General features: G+C 43.0%; 1 protein-coding gene across 2 annotated transcripts in view; it reads right to left on the reverse strand.

Moving 5' to 3' along the window:
• The window catches only part of HDAC11 (histone deacetylase 11), a 209,595-nt gene that overhangs the window by 79,118 nt on the left and 108,413 nt on the right, over nt 1-22,064 (reverse strand). For both annotated transcript variants that reach the window (XM_075320631.1, XM_075320630.1), the window contains exons 5-6: nt 21,983-22,025; nt 477-553 (exon numbers count right to left, since the gene is read on the reverse strand). In XM_075320631.1, the coding sequence (XP_075176746.1) occupies nt 477-553; nt 21,983-22,025 (120 nt within the window). The remainder of the gene's footprint in view (nt 1-476; nt 554-21,982; nt 22,026-22,064) is intronic.

The following is a 22,064-nucleotide window of genomic DNA, read 5'->3' on the forward strand; positions in this document are numbered from 1 at the left end:
AGTGTGTTGTCATCGGTGGAGAGTATGTGGAATAAATGTAAAGTTTAATTATCCTATCTTGTTTCTTTCTGGGTAAAGCCAGAGACTTAGCAGCCCCTCGTAATAAACCATTCTTTCACCACCATCTCTTCATTGTCTGGGTTGTTGCACCAAACCATCTGCTTACACTAATGCAACCAAAGTCTATTTATTTTCTTTCCTGAATCTGAAATGAAGGCAGACAGTTGATTTGGTTTCCAAAGCCTCAGTTTCATCCATCCGCTACTTCTGATGTTCTCTCTCCTCATATCACTGTACAACTCTAGTCCTTATTGGCTGACATACAAATTTAATGATCAGCAGGTACCACCGAAAGTGGAAAGTTCATATATCTTTTCTTTTATGCATATGGCGTTAACTATCATTTGTATCATGATCTATGATAATAAAGTTTTCAAATAAACTACCATTTCAACGTAATGCCTCTTGTACTGTACCTTGATAGTTAACGTTATGTCAGCATATGCACAAAATCCTCCTCCTTTGTCACTGGAACAATGATGAAAGCCTCCACCTTAAAAAATAATTTCAGAATAAGTGTAAGTTAAAGGAATTGGCCACCTTTGGGGACTTTTTTGTGCATGTATTTGGGGCTAAACATTATTTTCGCATTTGGATTTCATTAAAAAGTTTGCACAGTTTGACTTGTACTGTCTTCTTTGATATGGTCTGTGGTCATAAATCAGCTGAAAAGGGCTCAGGAAAAGGCAGAGGAATGAGTTACAGATATCCTCACCAGACTGTTATAGAAGGCTGACAAAATCTCAGTTAGCCCAGTCTGCAGGCAGCCAATAGACATTGCAACACAGTGATTATAAAAGGCAAAACAGAGCCACATTATTAATAAATACCAATTTTTGAAATATTATTTTAAGCCCCAAAAATATGCATTAAAGTAAAAAAAAAAAGTCTAAAAAGGTGTAACATTCCTTTATGGTGAAATTCATAATAGAGATGAAGCATTCCTGTATATTGATAGCAACATATCAGAGGTTTTTATCATAGAAGGTTGGGATGCTAAGCACCCCCAATCACTAATAGGAAAACCAGGAGCACCAAGACATATTTGCAGTGTTTCACAATTTTTTTTAAGTATTTCATTCCACGTGTGTTAATTCATAGTTGTGATGCCTTCAATGTGAATCTACAATTTTCAGAGTCATGAAAATAAAGAAAACTCTTTGAATAAGAAGGTGTCCAAACCTTTGGTCTCTACTGTATATGTATAGTTATTAGAGGGCCATTATACTGTATGCAAGCATATATACAGTGTGAAGGTTTGTGTGGGGTCTATCATAGTGTGCAGAGAGTCATGTGGGGGGGTCACAGATGGGGATCTTACTGTGTCGGGGGTCAACATTCATTGCCAGGGTCATTGAAGGGGGGTTACAGTAGGGTCATCATTAGTGATGAGGAATCCCCCCGATGGTCGGGATCGGGGAGACTCGCCCGATCGTTTTGTAAAGATCGAGATCGAGATAACACGATCTTTATGGCCCCTTAAATTTATGGCCCCCTTAACAAATGGCGCCCAACGTACCTTAGGACGAACAATCTGGACGACAGATAGCCATGTTATCTTTGCTTCCAAACGGCAGACATGAGAGGGGAGTCCTTCACTGCACACTCCACAAACAGGTGAGAAAATGTTCTTATCTTACCTGGTCTACCATGCTGCCATTTGGAGGGGGAGGGGCTGTCCTAGTCTAGACACCTAATGACCGCCATGTCGAATGAGATAAACGTCCTAGTCGAACCTGGTCATTTTTTTTTATCTTAATACGTCTGCATAATGTTAAATGTAGGTGTTTTGTGTCTTTGTCTGTCCTGTGGAAAAAGCAGAAGTTCCAAGTTTCGTTTTTCTTGAGTTAGCGTTAGAGGAAAATGAGGAAGTTGTGATATACGGTGACTTCTGGTATGATCCAGGTTATATGGTTACATGTGTAAGTGTGTAATACAGGTGAGTTCAGCCACCTGCATGGTATTGGTATATCTAGTGTTTTTATTGTTATGTCAATCAATGTGTTGGTTCATTATTTTGACTGTCTGGAAGACGGAAAAGAATATAGCAGACCTGTTTGTGGAAAACAGGAAGTTCTGTGCTCCGCTGGCATTGTAGCAAAAATGAGGAAGTGTTCACGGTATAATAGCAGTTGTTTCTTTGACTGAAGAAAAAAAAATGAAAAGGAAACTTGTACTTTGTAGTTAACTGTTCATGTGGCAGTAAATAGACTGCGATATACACCAATGTGTGACGTGTCCGGTCAATAATCAATAATTGATAAGGCTGAGGGTCCAGGTACACAGTTATGGTGAGTGCCTTGATAGTGCCTTGAGAGCCCTGACTGTATCTGGTGGAATACTGGAATATAATGTGTTCTCCGCAAGCCTAGGTAGGAGGAGCATTAGAGAGAGAATCCTTAACCTTGGCTTTAATCAGAGTTATTTAGTACTTGGATGGACCGTCCTCATGAGGTGTATGTAGTGTGAACAGATTTTGCTAGTACTCGAGGTATCAACAACAGCTGGCGTATAGTGAGGGTGAGTGTAATTTCTTACCACCCATGTGACACTGGTTTGACATGTGCCCTAGTTCTTTCTGGATTAAGCTGTTCTGTTATTGTTGTGCACTGAGATGTAGAACACCGTAGGAATATTGAAATTGAAAAAATGAAGTGTTAGTTTTCTATTTGAAAATCTGTGGATGAAGTCAAATTAGACCAGCAAGTTTAATTGTAAGTGACAGATGGTGAGACGCATGTTGGAAAATAAAATAGAGAATTCTCCCAATGGGGGGGATTAGATGAGAATTGATTGAAGGTACAGGATGTGATATTGAACGTCAACGAAAGTGAAAGTTTTGAGATGATTTGAAGAAATGTAATTCTGAATCTAGTAACTACGCTATGTGTATTTTACCTGTCTGTGAAAATGGCTTCTCCAGGCCCATTATTAGAAGCAGCACCGCCGGGGGCGTGGCCTGCACGCTGATGGTGAAGGCTGCTTGAAGGAGAGCTCTGTGCTGAAGCAGGATAAACCAGCTCTTATCAGCTCACAGAAAACAGGATTACCAGCTACAGGAGGTGCGAGTAACCCCAGCCCCCAGCGATGCCTAAGGGGAGACCTAAAAAAACTGGCACTCCAGCCAAACTGACAGACTTCTACCCCCGGGATAGGGATCTCTCCTTACCAAGCAAGATGGCACTGGCTTCCCACTCAGCTTCTCCCCACTCCTCACAAGGAGATACAGGCTGCTTGAGAGGCAGCACAGGCATTCCTCTGACAGAGGAAACAATGCAATCTCTGCTGAAAACGCTGAGGGCTTCCCTGCAGGCTGATCTCAGAGAAATAGTAAGAGAGCTGAAGGAAGAAAATCAGGTCTCTGGGTGATCACACAGAGCATGTAGAAACTAAAATGGCTGAATTTGCAACATCACATAACAATCTGATAGATGCTAACACAGCTTTGGAAAAGGAGGTGGAGGCACTAAAACTTAAAATCAGTGATATAGAGGACAGATCCCGAAGAAATAACCTAAAAATCAGAGGGATTCCCTCATCAGTAGCAGATAAAGACCTCCAGGAATACTTCCACAAGTTTCTGCAGCTTATACTCCCTGGATGGGACACCAGATACCTAATAGTGGACAGGATTCATAGAGTCCCTAAATCCAAAGGCATAGATCCAGCTCTGCCTAAAGATGTCCTGGCTAGACTTCATTTCTATAAAACAAAAAGAAGCTGTGCTGCACACACTGAGGGGACGTCCAGCCCTGCCAGACACTTTCATGGGACTAAAAATCTTCCCAGATCTTTCTGCTGCAACTCTTAATAAAAGAAGAGAATTTGCCCACCTTTCTAAACTACTTAGAGATCAAGACATCAAGTACAAGTGGGGTTTTCCGGTGAAGATGATAATTTTCAAAGATGGAGGCACTCACATATGTCACACTCCTCAGCTGGGCAAATTGCTGGATGACTGGGGACTAGCCCACCCACCAAACCCTGGTGGGCGGGAGAATCAAAGAGGCCTTCCAGACAGGATTAACCCTGAATGGTCAGTAGCTTAGCTGGGACTCCTTCGTGTTTATGGCACCTGCTGTCCCTGCTCCTGTGACACGGGATGTCACGTAGCCACCCTGATGTTCTCGCCTATGGCGAGCGGTTATACACCGGGCACCCTACTCGGGGCAAACCGGTGTTGTTGGAACTTTTTTTTGTTTTTGTTCCTCTTCTCACACATGTTCCTTAATTTTTTTGGGAAATTTCTCCCAATTCCTTGCTGGTCTAGCCCCTCTCATCCCTGATGGCGTTCCTAGGAATTCAAATTCCCCTGCGGCTCCAATATGAGAATTAAGATATTGTCTATTAATGTGAACGGACTCAACTCCCCAGCAAAAAGGTCAATGATGTGGAGAGAGGTGAAGGCATCTAACTGTGATATAGCGTGCATTCAGGAGACCCACCTTCTTTCCACAGATAATAAACGGCTACTTCATCCAAGGTTCCAACACACCTTTTTTGCTAATGACTCAAAAGAAAGAGGAGGAGTGGCCATTTTAATAAAGAACTCAGTGGCCTTTAAAGTGATAAATGTCAGTTATGGAGCAGATGGAAGATATATTATTTTGTCTTGTTATATCAACAACATCCCTTATACCTTGGCAACGGTCTACTCCCCAAATTCATCACAATTGACCTTTACTAGGAAATTTTTCCAAGCATTCAAAGATACTGCCACAGGGGCGGAAATCATCTGTGGAGACTTTAATATACCTGTTATACGCTCCATGGATTGCTCCAACATCAGCATCCCACATGCTAAGGAACTTAAGCATCTCATCAATGAATTCCATTTTCATGACATCTGGAGATATTTGCACGCATCAGAAAGAGACTATACATTCTTCTCTTCCAGGCATCGCTCATACAGTAGAATTGATTTTTTTTGGTCGACAGCAAATCTATAAGTAATTGTGGGGCAGCTGATATTGGTTTAATTACTTGGACAGATCATGCGCCGATCTCTTTGTCTGTTCAGGGTAGCTTTAATTTTCAAAATTCCACTAGGTGGAGACTGAATACCAGCTTGCTTGGTAGGCAGAAGGTACATGATGAAGTAGAGTCAGTGTTAACAGAATATTTCAAACTTAATAATAATGGGGAAATTTCTGACGAGACCCTGTGGGCTGCTCATAAAGCAGTAGTCAGAGGGCAGCTCATAAAAATAGCCTCCATCCAAAAATGGCAAAAAGACGCAGATATTAAATATATATTAACCCGTATTCATCACCTTGAATCCCTGAATAAAGCCAAAGCAACCCCTAACTTGACTAAAGAAATTGTAACCTATAGATTCCAACTAAGATCCCTACTCCTGCAAAAATACGAACATAATCTTAAAAAAAATAGATCGACATTTTATGCTATGGGGGATAGAGCGGGGTCCTTATTGGCAAGAAGGACGAAAAAACGTGAGATTCAATCTAAAATAGAATTCCTCAGGGACCCAAACGGAACAATCAGTAGACATCCCATTGAAATAGCAGAAGCATTTGCGAAATACTATGAGGCCCTGTATAATCTAAAATATGATTCCAATACGTCACAGCCGACTCAAGTGGATAAACAGGGTTTCCTAGACACCCTGGATCTTCCCCGGGTCTCAGATGAGCAATTAGAGGAACTTAGTCTTCCCTTTACTACACATGAAATCCTAGGTGCCATCAAAATGACTAAGTCTAACTCTGCCCCGGGCCCCGATGGGCTGCCATACGAATATTACAAACAATTTACATCCACTCTGTCCCCCTTTATGTTAAAAACCTTCAATTTATCTCACTTTGCCAATGTACAATTGTAACAACAGCTATGTTCACAAGTCTCGTTAACAGCATTGCTGCATTTAGGGAACGAGGAAATACCGAGTGAGGTTAGGGATCATCCAACACTATGGCATACTATACAAACGTGGAGGAAGGTGAGGAAACTTGGTCAAATTAACACTTCAAGTTCCCCATTTCAACCCTTTATTGGAAATCCGAGATTCCTCCAGGGTCGCCCTCCGAGGATTTATGAAACATTGTCAATGCAGGGTTGTGCTTATGCTGCAGATCTAATGGAGCCTGATTGGTCGTTGCTTTCTTACGAGAAGGCGGCACACCGATTTCCAGCTTTTGTGGGTCAGCCTTTTCTTTTTCTTCAGGCGCGTAGCTTGGCACAAAAATATCTTGTTGACAAGCCAAAGGGAGATCTTGGAGGAAGTGTGGATAACTTTCTTAGGAGGGCAAGAAGCCAGGCGTCCTCGACTAGTCAGGTTTATTCAATGTTGCGTACAGTTTGGACATGGGAGGGGAAAACAACAGGTCCAGCAAAATGGAAGGTAGACATGCCAGAGTTCGAGGTAAAGGATTTTTTACAAGCCACGCTGTTGCAACGTAAATTTCTGTTGTCCAGTAGCTACACAGATATGGCCTTGATGATTCTACATAGAGCATATATTACTCCAAAAATTCAATCAAAAATGGACACAAATGCCTTATACTCTTGTTCTAAATGTGGCATAAGAGACACTGACCTGTTTTACCACTTATGGGACTGTGTTCAGATACAGGGAGTATGGAGAAGCGTTCACTCAGTCTTACAAAACACATACAATATTCAGTTTGCTCTGACACCACAGTGGGCGATTTTTAACATGTTGGAGGAGGCTCAACAAAGTTTTCCGAGAGGTACCAGGGCAATGTTAACTATTTGGGCCTCGGCCACTAGGAAAAGTATCCTACATCTCTGGGTAAATCCTGAAGCACCCTCTCTAGCGTTTATCCAAACAAAACTAATGTTCATATTAAAAATGGACTGGCTGGATGCACTGTCGAATAAGGAGAAGCTGACTAAGCGTTTCTTTGAAACATGGTCTTTATTTATACCTAACTTGGCTACAGTGCTTAAGGATAGACTTAAATCTCAGTTTGGACAGACCTCTTGGTACCTTCTTGAACTGCTCAATGGACACATACCAATTGCATAAGTTACCATTTTAAGTTGCTTCTGGTCGCACGCAGAGCGGGGGGAGGGGTGGGCGGGACTGTTTTGATTATAATGTCATCAATGAAATGTTCTTTGTATAAGAGCAGATTGTATAAGAAATTCGGTTAAAATTCAATAAAAAGATGTTTTAAAAAAAAAAAAACCTTCAATTTTTGGCAAAATAAAGGGTCAATTTCCCCAGACAACTTAGAAGCGATTATTATCACGCTACCCAAGCCAGGGAAACTTGCAGACACCCCGGGTAATTTTAGGCCCATTTCACTCCTAAATTGTGATGTTAAAATTTATGCCAAACTAGTGGCAGATAGACTTCATAAAGTGATCCCGACCTTAGTGGCTCCAGACCAAGTTGGTTTTGTGACAGGCAGGCAATCTAAGGATGGCACCAGACGGATGCTTGACTTGATTGGACTGGTGGAGATATCGGGTGAACCCAGTGCATTCCTGTCTCTTGATGCTGAAAAAGCCTTTGACAGGGTGCACTGGGGATACCTGGAGAGAGTTCTAACAAAATTCGGGTTCTTGGGAAAAATCAAGTCATCCATTCTAGCCCTCTACTCTTACCCAAATGCGTCAGTGTTGGCATCGGGGTTTCTGTCATCTAAATTTCAAATAAGTAATGGCACCCACCAGGGGTGTCCATTGTCTCCCGCTATTTTTGCTTTAGTGGTAGAACCTCTGGCGGAAGCTATCTGAAAAAACATAGCCATTTGTGGTATAAGAGTTGGGGAATTTGAACATAAACTTGGTTTATACCCAGACGATGTGATAATTTCCTGTTCTAACCCTGCAGTGTCGATTCCAGCAGTGGTGAACACATTATAGAACTTTTCTAAAGTGTCGTATTATAAGCTTAATGCGGCAAAGTCTTTGATACTGCCGTTTAATGTACCGGTAGAGGCCAGGAGTGCGCTGGAGGGGGCCTTTCAATTCAAATGGTGCAACAGGGGGATACCTTATTTGGGTATTAAGCTGACACCATCGCAGATGTTAATTAAAGAAAATTTGGAACCTCTGATCCAAAATTTAGAAAAGGAATTGGGAAGGTATGAAAAAATATCATTGTCCTGGATGGCCAGGATACAGTCCTTTAAAATGGTTTTCTTACCCAAAATATTGTATGTGCTCAGATGCCTTCCCATCAAAATTTCTCACAAAACCCTGATGAAACTTCAATCGTGGGTATAGAGGAGTTCTCTTGGGAATCCAGGGGTTTATTAGTTCACATTCTAGTTGCTGCCAGATATTGCATAAGTTTGCATTGGAAATCCCCAAAGACACCTACATTAGTTGAACTATATAACCGAATTAATCTCTTCTGTCTGGCTCACTCCATCCGCGCCAAAAACAAAATACTTCAGATTTGGGACACGTGGCTAAACTCTGTATATGCATCCCCTGTCAGGCATCTGTTTCCAGGGCAAACTGTTGATAATTAAAAATGGGTCAAATAGGGTCAAAGAGAGTGTTACGCAGGGAGTTCACCCGCACCACATGTCAATATTCAAGGTCTTTAAATCTCTGTTGTTACTGCTCGGGCTACCCCGAAACACCATCTAATTCCCTACCTCCCCCTCCTCCCTGGTTGCCTCCTTGCAACCATCCATGGTTCTCCCCCCCCATCTCTCTCCCCCCTCCCTTTTCTTATCTTCCTTTCTTACTCTCTGGTTCTCGTTGTTTGGAACCCTCGTTTGAGGATTAAAGAGTAAATTGGTAGGTTGACTCTATACGTATTGGGTATTGATTAACCTAAAAAAGTTGCAACTTGCATCAGACATGATTGTTGGTGGTGTGACAGGAAATGTGAATCATAATCAAAGGTGATACTACCACATGTTACAGCGTTGTTCTCTTTGTGTATTATTGCCAATGATACCTGAATTTCTCCTTTTTGTAATGTAACTTCCTACAATAAAAATTGATTGGATTAAAAAAAAAAAAAAAAAAAAGAAGCAGCACCGGCCTCCACCCTATAAGCTTTTCCATAAGTTGGACTTGTGTACTGTCTATGGAGCACTGTGTCCACGTAAGACCACCCCATTATTTCCTGTCCTGAATGTAGATTTATTCCTGTCACTCTGTGTTTTGCCCAGCCCTGGAGTGGGGTATGGTATGGGGATATTATGTCAGGGTCTGACAGGAGATAGGGATATGCTGGAGGCTCGGCCCTGACCACCATTAGGTCTACCGTCGAGATGAGGGAGAGCACAGGGTCCTAGTCACAGAGTCAGCCCAGGGGTCCCTGTATAATCCATATTCCTGGTGACAGATTGAATACCTCCTGAATGTAGATGGCACAACCCATGTCCCTCCCTCCCAGGCCTCTTCAGATGCCATTTTTGGCCAACACCTACTTCCTCTTTTAGTGGCCATTTCATCCTAGTCACTACATAGTTCCTTTTTTGACACCATTTTAGTCTAGCCGACACCCAGTTCCCTATTTTTTGTTTTCAGCCGCCATCATAGGACCAAAAGCCACTGCTCTGTTTATTGCTGATGCAGCAGAGGCTGCAGAGGAGGGACCTGAAATCCACACTACATTTTTGGCCATAAATGCAGTTGTACACCATTGTGTTCCCACTAATGAACCTTAACAAAGGACATTGCTGATAGTCCTGTGGAAACCTTTACCCTTCACTTTCGCATATTTGTATTTGCTGTACCTAGTATACAATTTATTAGACCATATAGACTGCTCACTATTAGTCCTGGTGGACAGTGAATATTTTTCTGCCTATGGCAGTTGCTGCTTAGCCTAGTTTAGAGATATTCTCGCTTGTATGTTATCCTGCCTGGTATCTTGCACACTAGTTCCCTGATATAGAGGGTGGAGGATCGTGTGGTCCTAAGGGGATTTTATTCATCAGGAGTTGGCGTATATAAGGGTTTTTGTTGGCAGCACCCAGTGATCCTTTGTGTCTTAGTTATCAGGGTCTGTCAGGAGATAGGGATACGCTGGAGGTTTGGCCCTAACCACCATTAGGTCTACCGTAGGGATGAGGGAGAGTGCAGGGTCCCCAGTTACAGGGTCAGCACGGGAGAGGTAGAGTAGGCACGCTCCACTGCTATTTCTAGTTGTGTGTATATAGTCAGGGGGGTGCTGCTTGTTAGTTACCAAACACTCTTGTGCTCTTTTTTTCCCCCGGGGTTTTAGGGGATCTTAGTTTTTAGAATGTCAGTGTTCTCCTGACCCCAATTTACACCCATCGCTCTTTCTTACAAACCTGGGTATAGTCCTTTGTATCAGGTCTCCGAGAGCCCATATGCAAACAACTACAGCTGGTAACTCCTGATTATAGAGTAAAGGACCAAGACACTCCCTTTCAGGCAAGACGTATAGAGATGAATCTAACAGCTTACAAGACCACCCCACATGCAGATGTGCTGCATTCATAGCCACCTGAAGAGTATCATCACGTCATCTCCAGCCCAGAAGTCATTCTACCTGTTTGCCATGGAGGAAGACAGCAGCCCTTTGAATACTACTCAGCCAGATTGAACACCTACCTAAAGCACCAGTTGAAGATCAATGCCCGTATGACATCACTGCTCCCTGACAAAGTCACCATCTCCCGATGTGCGGTCCTTAATCCTGCTACACTTCTCCCTCTTCCAAGGGGGTGTGTCCCACCTCTGACACCTTGGTGGAAGAGGTAGTAAACTCTGACATAGCTGAGGCAGGAACCTCTAGATTCGATACACTGACGGATACACTTTTGGACCCTGACTTAACCCCTATGCGGATGGATCAAGATGTGGATCAAGAAGACAGTTCCATACGGGTATGGTGGTGGTAGAAGAGGACGCTGTGCTGATAGGCATGTGGGTAGCGACTGCTCTGTCTGCAAAAGAAGCAGAGGTATGTGCTCTCACTGAAGCCTGCGAGATGGCAGCCAACATCTACTCTGTATGGAAGACAAGAGACTTGATCACCGCCAATGGAACTGTACGCCGCCATGAGGCCATAGAAGAACTGATGGGAGCTTTGCTATTGCCAGATAGAGTCATGGTGAGCAGGGTTGAGGCCTACATTGGAGGAGTCAAGGGAAGCAGTAAGAAGTGCCCTCACTGACAGAACATCCAAAGAAGCCCCAAGACCACTTACCACAGAAACAGTCAGTCAATCTGTGCTTTTTAAATGACCTCAATGTGAAGAAGAAAGGAAAGATGGAAAGTCTTGAGAAAACATTGTCCTGACCCTACAAGAGCAAGTCTCAGAAGAAGAGGACTGAGATAGGGTGCAGCTGTGGGCTCCCGGAGACCATAAAAAGTGGCTAGTGACCTGCTTTTACTGCCAGCCAAAAAGATATGGCAGACCTTAAACACAGAACTGACCCTACACACCCCATACCAGCCACAGCATAGAGGGAAGGTTGGGAGGTTGGGGCAGTGTAGAAAGCAAGGGCATGAGAGTCTTCCTCTTGCATTGTTCAGTGTCAGACACACCCCAGCAGGGACCACTAAGTTGAGACCCTATGAAATCCTGTTTATAAGTACCCCCAGATACTTTAACTAAACTTGTTGTTTGTTTAACTAAACATTTGCCTAATATACGTTCTTGAATTTCTCCTCCAGATCCAACCAGATCTAGATCTTTCTCTCTCTCTCTTCCTCGCTCTCTTCCTCTCTCTCTCTTCCTCTTCTCAATCTTTATCTCTCTCTTCCTCTCTTCTCTCTCTCTCTTCCCCTCTTCTCTCTTCCGCTCTTCTCAATCTTTCTCTTTCTCTCTATCTCTTTCTCCGTCTCTCTTTCTTACAAAGATCCATGCATCCCACTACAACAGATGTCGGACCTGGGACCAGGAGATGGCTGTCTTCCCTCTTCTACCCGATACTTTTGTGCCAAGATGATGATATCCAAGCCTGAGAACCTGAAGATAACTGTGCATCCCACCTTTGATGATGTCCCACCATTACCGCCTCCGGACTGAGGAATATGAGATTCTGAGTGAAACCAACCGTGATAAAGATGAGCTGATGAGAGAACTACCTCCACTTTCCCCCCTTCCTGAAAAATGTGTGCCAGCGTGGAACATAGCCATGAGGACAGTCAAGAGGATACGGTCAGGATTTGACTTCCTATGCATAGTCTGTTGGGTGGAGAGATTCATCTACAAGGGATGGGTTATGTCGTATGCGAGTGAGATAACCATCGGCATTAGGACAGATCAATAGACTCGGAAAAAAGTAAGGACAGACGTTTGGCTATCTCCAAAGGGGGGAATGTTATGGACAAGATTATGAACTATTATGAGTATTAAGAGTTATATGAAGATATCCAAAAACCAGGATTTAAGATAGTGCTTGAACTGTGTCCAACACCTATATTTGCATTCAGACATCATAAGACTTATCAGACAGACTGGACTTTCATGTGACAAGTGAATCATGCTGACTTAGCTTAACATAAATGAGGAAATACATTGTACATTACAGTATATTGTATATTACAGACTAAGCTGTTTACTATTTTATCCAATAGGAGACGTGTTACGTATTCTTGGCTCCTAGCCAACTAGTTCTTTTAAATGTGTGTCAACTTCCGTAATTAAACCAGTCATATTTTCTATGCGGATCCATGTACATTTCTCTGGTCTGTATGGAAGAATAGTATGCATGCTACTAACAAATGACTCATGATTTCGATGCAGACGAGGTTAAGATAGATAAATAATTAGATTGCATCACTGTAAATTTATGGCTCCCTTAACAGGAGTAATAAAGATGGAGTCCCCAAGTGTGTCTGTGTATTTATTTCTAATAAAGTATTAGTTCTCTGTTGTGAATACATTTTCCAGTTTGGAGCTCCCTCTTGTGGTCAGTGCTGGTGGTGCAGTTGATGTGTGGAATGAAAGTCACACACCTGTGGAGTACTGGCAATCAGGTATTTCAGATTGGACTATATAACTGTGCAGTTTTCTCCTGTTACTTGCCGATGCTCAATGGATATCCTGTGTGTTAAGGACATTCTGAAGCCAGCCCTGCTCACTACCAGAACTCCTCTCAGAACTAATGCTTGATTCCTATTTTGTCTGTGTGGAGTTCTTGGTGGAATTGGATCATTCCCTGCTGGGAGTGTCTGTATACTTAGCTCTATGATTCTGCAATGTGTTTTGTCGTGCTTGGTATTAATTCAGTCCCTCATCTATATTAGTGTTTTTGGATTCCAGTAAAAGTGTACTGATATAGTGGGGGAGAGGTCGTGTGACCTCGGGGTTTTTTCCATATCAGGCGTGCTGGTATTTATTAGGGTTTTTACGGCTGCAGACAGTGCTCCTTCCTATCCTTTCCTATAAAGATAGTTTGGGCCTCACCTTTGCTGAATCTGTTTTTCTAGCTTTGTATTGTGTTTTCCTATATCACCGTAGTCTTTACATGTGGGGAGCTAGCTATAACTTTGGGGATTGCTCCAAGGCAGATTAGCTTTCTTATATCTCTATATGTAAGAATATTTAGTTCTCCGGCTGTGTCGAGACAACTAGGTCATTGTAGGCTCGTCCCACGGCTACATCTAGTTCTGTGTCAGGATTAGGTCTGCAGTCCGTTAAGGTTCTAGCCAATCTTTTGGGTTTTCGTATTTTTTGATCCTCCTTGGTCCCAGAATCATGAAAAACACTGTGGAAAGAGAGCGCAATAGGGTCTTACCCCACAAAACAGAAAGGGTATGATTCACAGAGGTTACTCACCAAGTGTAGTTGTGAAAGTCACAACCACTATGCAGGTATATATACTGGGTCAAAGGCAGCAGTCATCCCTGTGATAATGATTTTTGGTAAGGAGATGGATGTTTGAACACCGCGCCAAAGACCACTGATGCAGGAGATGAATTTAACGTGACTTTATTCCATGTTCAGGTCTACGCGTTTCAGGAGCGTCCGCTCCCTTCCTCAGGACAATACAGGCACAAGCAACATCAAAATCAGCAATCAAAGAATGAGCCGAAAACTATATACCTTCCGGTGTGACGTCATTAATACGCCCACTTTAACAGCAAAAAGAAAAAAATCGGCGGGAATTCCATACATTCATTCGTGTGATTTGTGACAATTGAAAAAAATATTACATATATAACTATTTTTTACATATATATATATTTTTTTCAATTGTCACAAATCACACGAGACTCTATTTTTCTTTTTATTAAACTGGAAGTTTTATGATAATTTTAATAGACATGTTTATGATAAGGAAAAGCGGATTTTGCATTGAAATCATGTTACTGAGTTATCCAATGAATGTATGGAATTCCCGCCGATTTTTTTCTTTTTGCTGTTAAAGTGGGCGTATTAATGACGTCACACCGGAAGGTATATAGTTTTCGGCTCATTCTTTGATTGCTGATTTTGATGTTGCTTGTGCCTGTATTGTCCTGAGGAAGGGAGCGGACGCTCCTGAAACGCGTAGACCTGAACATGGAATAAAGTCACGTTAAATTCATCTCCTGCATCAGTGGTCTTTGGCGCGGTGTTCAAACATCCATCTCCTTACCAAAAATCATGGTCCCAGAATCATAACAGCAGCACCGGCCTCACCTAGATTCCAGGGTACTCAAAAGAAGGAAAAAAAAAAAAAAAAAAGTGTGCCAGAATTTTTTTTTTGTGTGTTTTTTCCTCTTTTATCTCTGAGTGGTGTGGAGGATTTTGTGCTGTTATGGATGTCACACAATTAGCTGGTCGAGTTGATCAGCTTACATCTCGGGTTAAGGATATATCCGATTATCTTGCCTAGACACCTGCTGTAGAACCTAAGATACCTTTACCGGATTTGTTTTCTGGGGATCGGTCTAAATTTTTGATCTTCAAGAACAATTGTAGGTTATTTTTTTCCTTGAAACCTAAGTCCTCAGGGTCTTCTAGGCAGCGAGTTCAGATTGTTATCTCTCTGCTGCGTGGTGACCCCCAGGATTGGGCCTGTTCCCTGGTGCCTGAAGATCCTGCTCTTGCTGTTGTGGATTTTTTTTTCAGGCTCTGGGGTCATTATATGATGAACCTATTGATATTGATTCAGCTGAGAAAACTTTATTGGCTTTGATCCAGGGTGAGGAACCTGCAGAGATATATTGTCAGAAGTTTCGTAAGTGGGCGGTCCTTACTAAGTGGAATGATGCGGCTCTTGCGTCTTTCTCTCGGAAGGGGTTGGCAGAGTCTGTAAAGGATATTATGGTGGGCTTTCCTGTCCCCTCTGGTCTCGATGCCTCTACGACATTGGCCATTCAGATTGATAGACCTTTACGTGAACGTAAAACAATGCGTGCAGAGGTTTCGCGCTCAGAACGGTCTCCAGAGCCTATGCAGTGTGATAGAGTCCTTTCTAGGGCAGAACTGCAGGATTTTAGACGGCGTAATAAGCTGTGTTTCTTCTGTGGAGACGCCTCTCATACTATTTCTGTCTGCCCTAAGCGCGAGAAACGATTTGCCCGTTTGTTTACTTTGTGCGGTTTACAGTCTAAGTTTCTTTTGTCGGTTTCTTTGATCTGTTCCCCTATCATCATTTTCAGCTATGGCTTATATTGATTCAGGAGCTGCCCTGAACTTGATGGATTTTGGGTTTGCTGAGCATTGTGGTTTTCCTATGGTACCTTTGCATGCTCCTATACCTTTGAGGGGTATTGATGCTACTCCTTCAGCTGAAAATAAGCCCCAGTTTTGGACCCAGGTGACGATGCGGGTCATGTCTGACCATCAGGAGGTTTGTAAGTTTTTGGTCTTACATAATTTGCATGACATTTTCGTACTGGGATTCCCTTGGTTGCAAGCCCATAATCCAGTTATTCATTGGACTTCTTTATCTGTGACTAGTTGTGGCTGCCAATGTGTTCATAGTGATACTCCTGTTTTGGCCATTTCATCTCAGACACGGGAGGTCGATGACTTTTTGGCGGATTTCATGGATGTATTTAATGAGACCGAGGCTGCGTCTTTGCCTCTGCATAGGGACTATGATTGTGCTATTGAATTAGTGCCTGGTTATAAATTTCCTAAGGGATGGCTTTTCAATTTCTCTGTGCCTGAACATGTTGCTATGTGAACTCATATTAAGGAGTCTTTGGAGGAGGGTCACATTAGACCATCATATTCACCTTTGGGCGCCGTTTTTTCTTTGTGGCCAAGAAGGATGGCTCATTGCGGCCCTGTATTAATTATCGTCTCCTTAATAAAATCACGGTTAAATATCAGTATCCATTGCCTCTGACTTCTGACCTGTTTTCTAGAGTGACGGGTGCTAGTTGGTTTCCTAAGCTCGATCTTCACGGAGCATATAATCTCATTCGCATTAAGCAGGGTGCGGAATGGAAGATGGCATTTAATACCCCGAGGGGCATTTTGAGTACCTAGTGATGCCCTTTGGGCTCACTAATGCCCCTTCCGTCTTCCAATCTTTCATGAATGATATTTTCCGGGACTTTGTGGACCAGTTTATGATTGTCTATTTGGATGACATTTTGATTTTTTCTCACGACTGAGATTCTCATGTTGAACAGGTTCGGACAGTATTTCAGGTTCTCAGGGACAATGCATTATATGTCAAAATGTCTGTTTGGCATATAAAAGATCTCTTTTTTGTGGTTTATTTTGTCCCCATCTTCTATTGAGATGGATCCGGTTAAGGTCCAGGCCATTCATGATTGGGTTCAGCCTACTTCTTTGAAAGGCCTTCAGAAGTTTTTGGGTTTTCCATCATAAATTCATAGGCAACTTTTTCAGTATTGTCAAGCCATAATAATAATAATAGTAATAATTAATAATTTGACTGATTTGACCAAGAAGGGAGCTGATGTTGTGAATTGGTCTTCAGAGGCAGTCTTGGCTTTTCAGGAGCTTAAAAGGAGGTTTACTTCTGCTCCAGTCTTGCGGAAGCCTGATGTATCTATTCCTTTTCAGGTGGTGGATAAATTGTCCCACTCCCAGGAAAATGCCCAATGGTTTGCCAACCGACGTAGGACTGTGGGTCCCCGGTTTGAGGTAGGGGACTTGGTCTGGTTGTCTTCCAGACATGTTCCTATGAAAGTTTCTTCTCCGAAATTTAAGCCAAGGTTTATTGGACCTTATAAAATTTCGAGGATAATTAATCCTGTTTCTTTCCGTTTGGCTCTTCCAGAGACTTTCAAGATTCACAATGTCTTTCATAAGTATTTGTTGAAAAAATATGTTGAACCTTTTGTGCCCATGGCAGCGCCTCCAGATCTTGTGTTGGTCGAGGGGGATCTGGAATATGTAGTGGAAAAAAATTTGGATTCCGATATTGCTGGATAGAAGCTCCAGTATCTGGTCAAGTGGAAAGGTTATGGTCAGGAGGATAATTCTTGGGTGGTTGCTTCCGACATACATGCTGATCGCTTGATCCGTGCTTTTCATCGAGCCCATCGTGACAAACCCCGGGGTTCCGGTGAGGGTTCGGTGACCCCTCCTCAAGGGGGGGTACTGTTGTGAATCCCTTTTCCAGTTTGGGGCTCCCTCTTGTGGTCACTGCTGGCATTGCAGTGGATGTGTGGAATTAAAGCCACACATCTGTGGAGGACTGGCAATCAGGTATTTCAGATTGGACTACATAACTGAGCAGTTTTCTCCTGTTACTTGACGGTGCTCAATGGATATCCTGTGTAGAGATGAGCGATGTTCGATTCGAACCGTTCGCCAATTTTAAATTCGAGTGATTTTGGGCGGTGTTCGAGTCGTTCGACGAACTCGAACGATTTGCTTCACGTTCGGCCGTTCGAGTTACCGTTCGATCACCAAAAGTGTGGCTATTCACAGTAAGGCTATGTGTGCACATTGTGTATTTGCATGCGTCCTGCGTCCCCAGCTGCACGGCTGCCACAAAGCTCCAGCGGCTTTTCCTCTTTTGAAAATGGCTCATTATTCAATCTGGTATTCCCTGCTTTCCCCGCCCACTGGCGCCCATGATTGGTTGCAGTCAGACACGCCCCCATGATGAGTGACAGCTGTCTCACTGCAACCAATCACAGCCGCCGGCAGGAGGGTCTATATCATGCAGTAAACTAAATAAATAATAAAAAAAAAAACTGCGGTTCCCCCCAATTTTGATACCAGCCAGGATAAAGCCACACGGCTGGAGGCTGGTATTATCAGGATGGGGAGCGACTCATTATGGGGAGCCCACCACTCTAACAATATCAGCCAGCAGCCGCCCAGAATTGCTGCATCCATTAGATGCTACAGTCCCGGGACTCTACCCGGCTCATCCCGAATTGCCCTGGTGCGGTGGCAATCGGAGTAATAAGGGGTTAATCATGGCAGGCGTCTCCCAGTGATACCTTCCATGATTAACCTGTAAGTGAAAGTAAATAAACACACACAACGAAAAATTCTTTATTTGGAATAAAAGACAAAAAAACTACCCTCTTTCACCATTTTATTAAAATCCCCCAATACCCCTCCAGGTCCGACGTAATCCACAGAGGTCCCACGACGATTTCAGCTCTGCTACATGAAGCTGACAGGAGCGGCAGTAGAACACCGCTGCACCTGGGAGCTCCACACAGCAACTGAAGTGAATTGCGCTGTCACTGGAGACTTCATTGAGGTAATGCCTGAGTGTGCGGTGATGATTTGGGCAATAGTGTCGGTTTTTGTGCGGTGATGATACGTGCAGTAGAGTCTGCGTGTGTGCGGTGAGTGCGGTAGTGCCAGTGTTTGCCCTCCCATCCATCCATCCCTCCACCCATTAATCCCTCCCTCCATCCCTCCCTCCATCTCTCCATCCATTCATCCCTCCCTTCCTCCATCCATCCCTCTATCCTTCCATCAATCCATCCCTCCATCCATACATCCATCCCTCCCTCCATCTATTCATCCCTCCATCCATTCATCCATCCCTCCCTTCATCTTTCCTTCCATCCCTCAATTTCTCCATCCATTCATTCCTCCCTCCCTCCATCCCTCCCTCCATCCATCCATCCCTCTCTCCATCCATCCATCCATCCTTGCAGCTGAACAATCTGCTTCTGGTTTCTCTACTGCAATACAGAGGTCAAGATTACCAAATCTTCCTATGCTTTTCATTACAGGCAGTGGCTCAGTGGTTAGAGCTACTGCCTAAGGAGAATTAGTTCACAAGTTCGAGTCCCGGCCGTCCCTGTAAAGAATTGAATTTATTTATCATTTTAAATTATAATTATTATTTATTTATAATTATAATTTAATTTAATTATGCACTGAGGGGAGGAGCCGGACATCAGCTGTGAGCCTCGGGACACACCTCTAAAATCGGAGGAGTTCGCGGAATGAGGCTGCATTGCTCTTTCCTCTCTCTCTCTTCTCTCTCACTCATCTCACTCTCTCACTCATCTCTCTCGCTCATCTTTGTAGCTGAATAATCCACTTCTAGATTCTCTACTGCAATACAGAGGTCAAGATTACCAAATCTTCCTATGCTTTTCATTACAGACAGTGGCTCAATGGGTAGAGCTACTGCCTAAGGAGAATTAGTTCATGAATTCGAGTCCCGACCGTCCCAGTAAAGAATTTAATTTGAAATTATAATTATTATTTATTTATAATTATAATTTAATTTAATTATGCACTGAGGGGAGGAGCCGGACATCAGCTGTGAGCCGCGGGTCACACCTCTAAAATCAGAGCAGTTCGCAGAATGAGGCTGCATTGCTCTCTCCTCTCTCTCTCTTCTTTCTCACTTCTCTCTCTCTGCTCCCCTCTCTCTTCTCTCTCAGACCTGGCGATGATCAGCTGATGCAGTCACCTGACGGAATCAGCTGACACTAAGTCGAGCGGTGAGGCTGGCTTTTTACCGCCCGGTCGGCTAAACTATCAGCTGATGCTGTCGGACAGGAGTCTGCACAGAAGTGTGTAGTTTTTGGGTTTTTTTTGCACAGATGCATCAGCTGATTGTAAAAAAGCAGTTTATACAATCAGCTGCTGTGTCATGTGATTCAGGCCCTTGAACCTGACATCATCTGATCGCTTTGCCTTCCAGCAAACCGATCAGATGGTATTGAATCCGGATTGGATGGCGTGGGACCCTTGACCCAGGATTACTGCGGAGGGGGGTTCTTTATTTCAATAAAGATGGAGTCTCTAATTGTGTTGTGTTTTATTTATAATAAAAATATTTTTCTGTGTGTTGTGTTTTTTTTTTTATCTGTACTAGAAATTCATGGTGGCCATGTCTAATATTGGCGTGACACCATGAATTTCGGGCTTAGGGCCAGTTGATCATATACAGCTAGCCATAACCCCATTATTACCCAGCGAGCCACCCGTCACCAGGGCAGCTGGAAGAGTTGGATACAGCGCCAGAAGATGGCACTTCTATGAAAGCGCCATTTTCTGGGGCGGCTGCGGACTGCAATCCACAGCAGGGGCACCCTGCACTGAGGATTCCAATCCACAGCTGTCTAGTTGTACCCGGCTGGATACAAAAATTGGGCGAAGCCCACGTTATTTTTATTTCAATTCATGAAATAATTAGAAAAAAAAAAAAAAAGGGCTTCCCTATATTTTTGGTTCCCAGCCGGGTACAAATAGGCAGCTGGGGGTTGGGGGAAGCCCGTAGCTGCCTGCTGTACCTGGCTAGCATACAAAAATATGGCCAAGCCCACTTAATGTTTTGGGGGGGGGGGGGCAAAAAAAACTCCTGCATACAGTCCTGGATGGAGTAAGCTGAGCCTTGTAGTTCTGCAGCTGCAGTCTGCTGTCTGTCTGTATGGAGGAGAGTAGACAGCAGCTGCAGAACTACAAGGCTCGGCATCCTCCATTTAGGACTGTATGCTGGAGGGAGAGTCAGGGGGAGCAGAACTGCAAGGCTCAGCATTCTTCATCCACTAGTGTATGTAGGAGAGCAGAAAGCAGCTGCAGCACTACAAGGCTCAGCATCCTCCATCCAGGACTGTATGCTGGAGGGAGAGGCAGGGGAAGCAGAACTGCAAGACTTAGCATTCTCCATTCACTAGTGTATGCAAGAGAGCAGACAGCAGCTGCAGAACTACAAGGCTCAGCATACTCCATCCAGGACTGTATGCAGGAGTTTTTTGCCCATCAAAAAAAAAATGACGTGGGCTTCGCCATATTTTTGTATGCTAGCCAGGTACAGCAGGCAGGTACAGCTGCTCCCAACCCCCAGCTGCCTATTTGTACCCGGCTGGGAACTAAAAATATAGGGAAGCCCTTTTTTTAATTATTTCATGAATTTCACAGTAAAAAAAAAAAAAAACCACAACACAGGGAAAACATTTTTTTTATTAGAAATAAAACAAAAAGAAAATTTAGAGATTCCATCTTTATTATAAAAACAATCCTTAGTCCGACATAATCCATACTTTTTTTTAAGGGCACTTAGAAATTCTGCTATGGGGTCCCATGATTTCTATGTATGCCTCTGATTACATTATATTGTAAAATAAATTCTCTCATACAGCTACATCACTGGAAAAAAAAAAAAGTTATAGCTCTAAAAAATAAAGGAGGAATAACAGTAATGTGCAAAAATTGGAAGCTATAGATCATGTTTTGATGAAATATTCCCTTTAACTCAGAAATTTAAAGATTATTGTCAAATAAAAAACCCTATAAATATGAATTGCTAATCTCCATTGTATAGGACAGGCATGACCCTGGAACAATCATTGTATCCAAAGCGAGTGCCTGCAAGCCCCACAACTGAGGGACTTAGATCTTAAATCTTTGATGTCAAATGACATATTTATATTTTTTAATTCCTTACTTATTTAAGTAGAAATACATGAATGCTGTGTCTTGTTTTTCACATAAGATTAACTTCCTAGTGAAGACAGACTGAAGAACACTTAGGATGTGGGAATCATTTTATCTGGAAGTCTTTATTATTCTCCATCAAGAGATCAGTCTAGTGACATTACTATCATGGGGCAGATAATAAAGAAGACATCTTATACTTGCCAACATTGATTGCCCAGCCTCTTTCAATAGCCAGTTTTCCAGCCTGAAAGAAAAGAAGATAACTTTGGTTAAAGCCATGATG

Source organism: Anomaloglossus baeobatrachus, chromosome 8 (genome assembly GCF_048569485.1).
Source record: "Anomaloglossus baeobatrachus isolate aAnoBae1 chromosome 8, aAnoBae1.hap1, whole genome shotgun sequence".
Classification (NCBI taxonomy): domain Eukaryota; kingdom Metazoa; phylum Chordata; class Amphibia; order Anura; family Aromobatidae; genus Anomaloglossus; species Anomaloglossus baeobatrachus.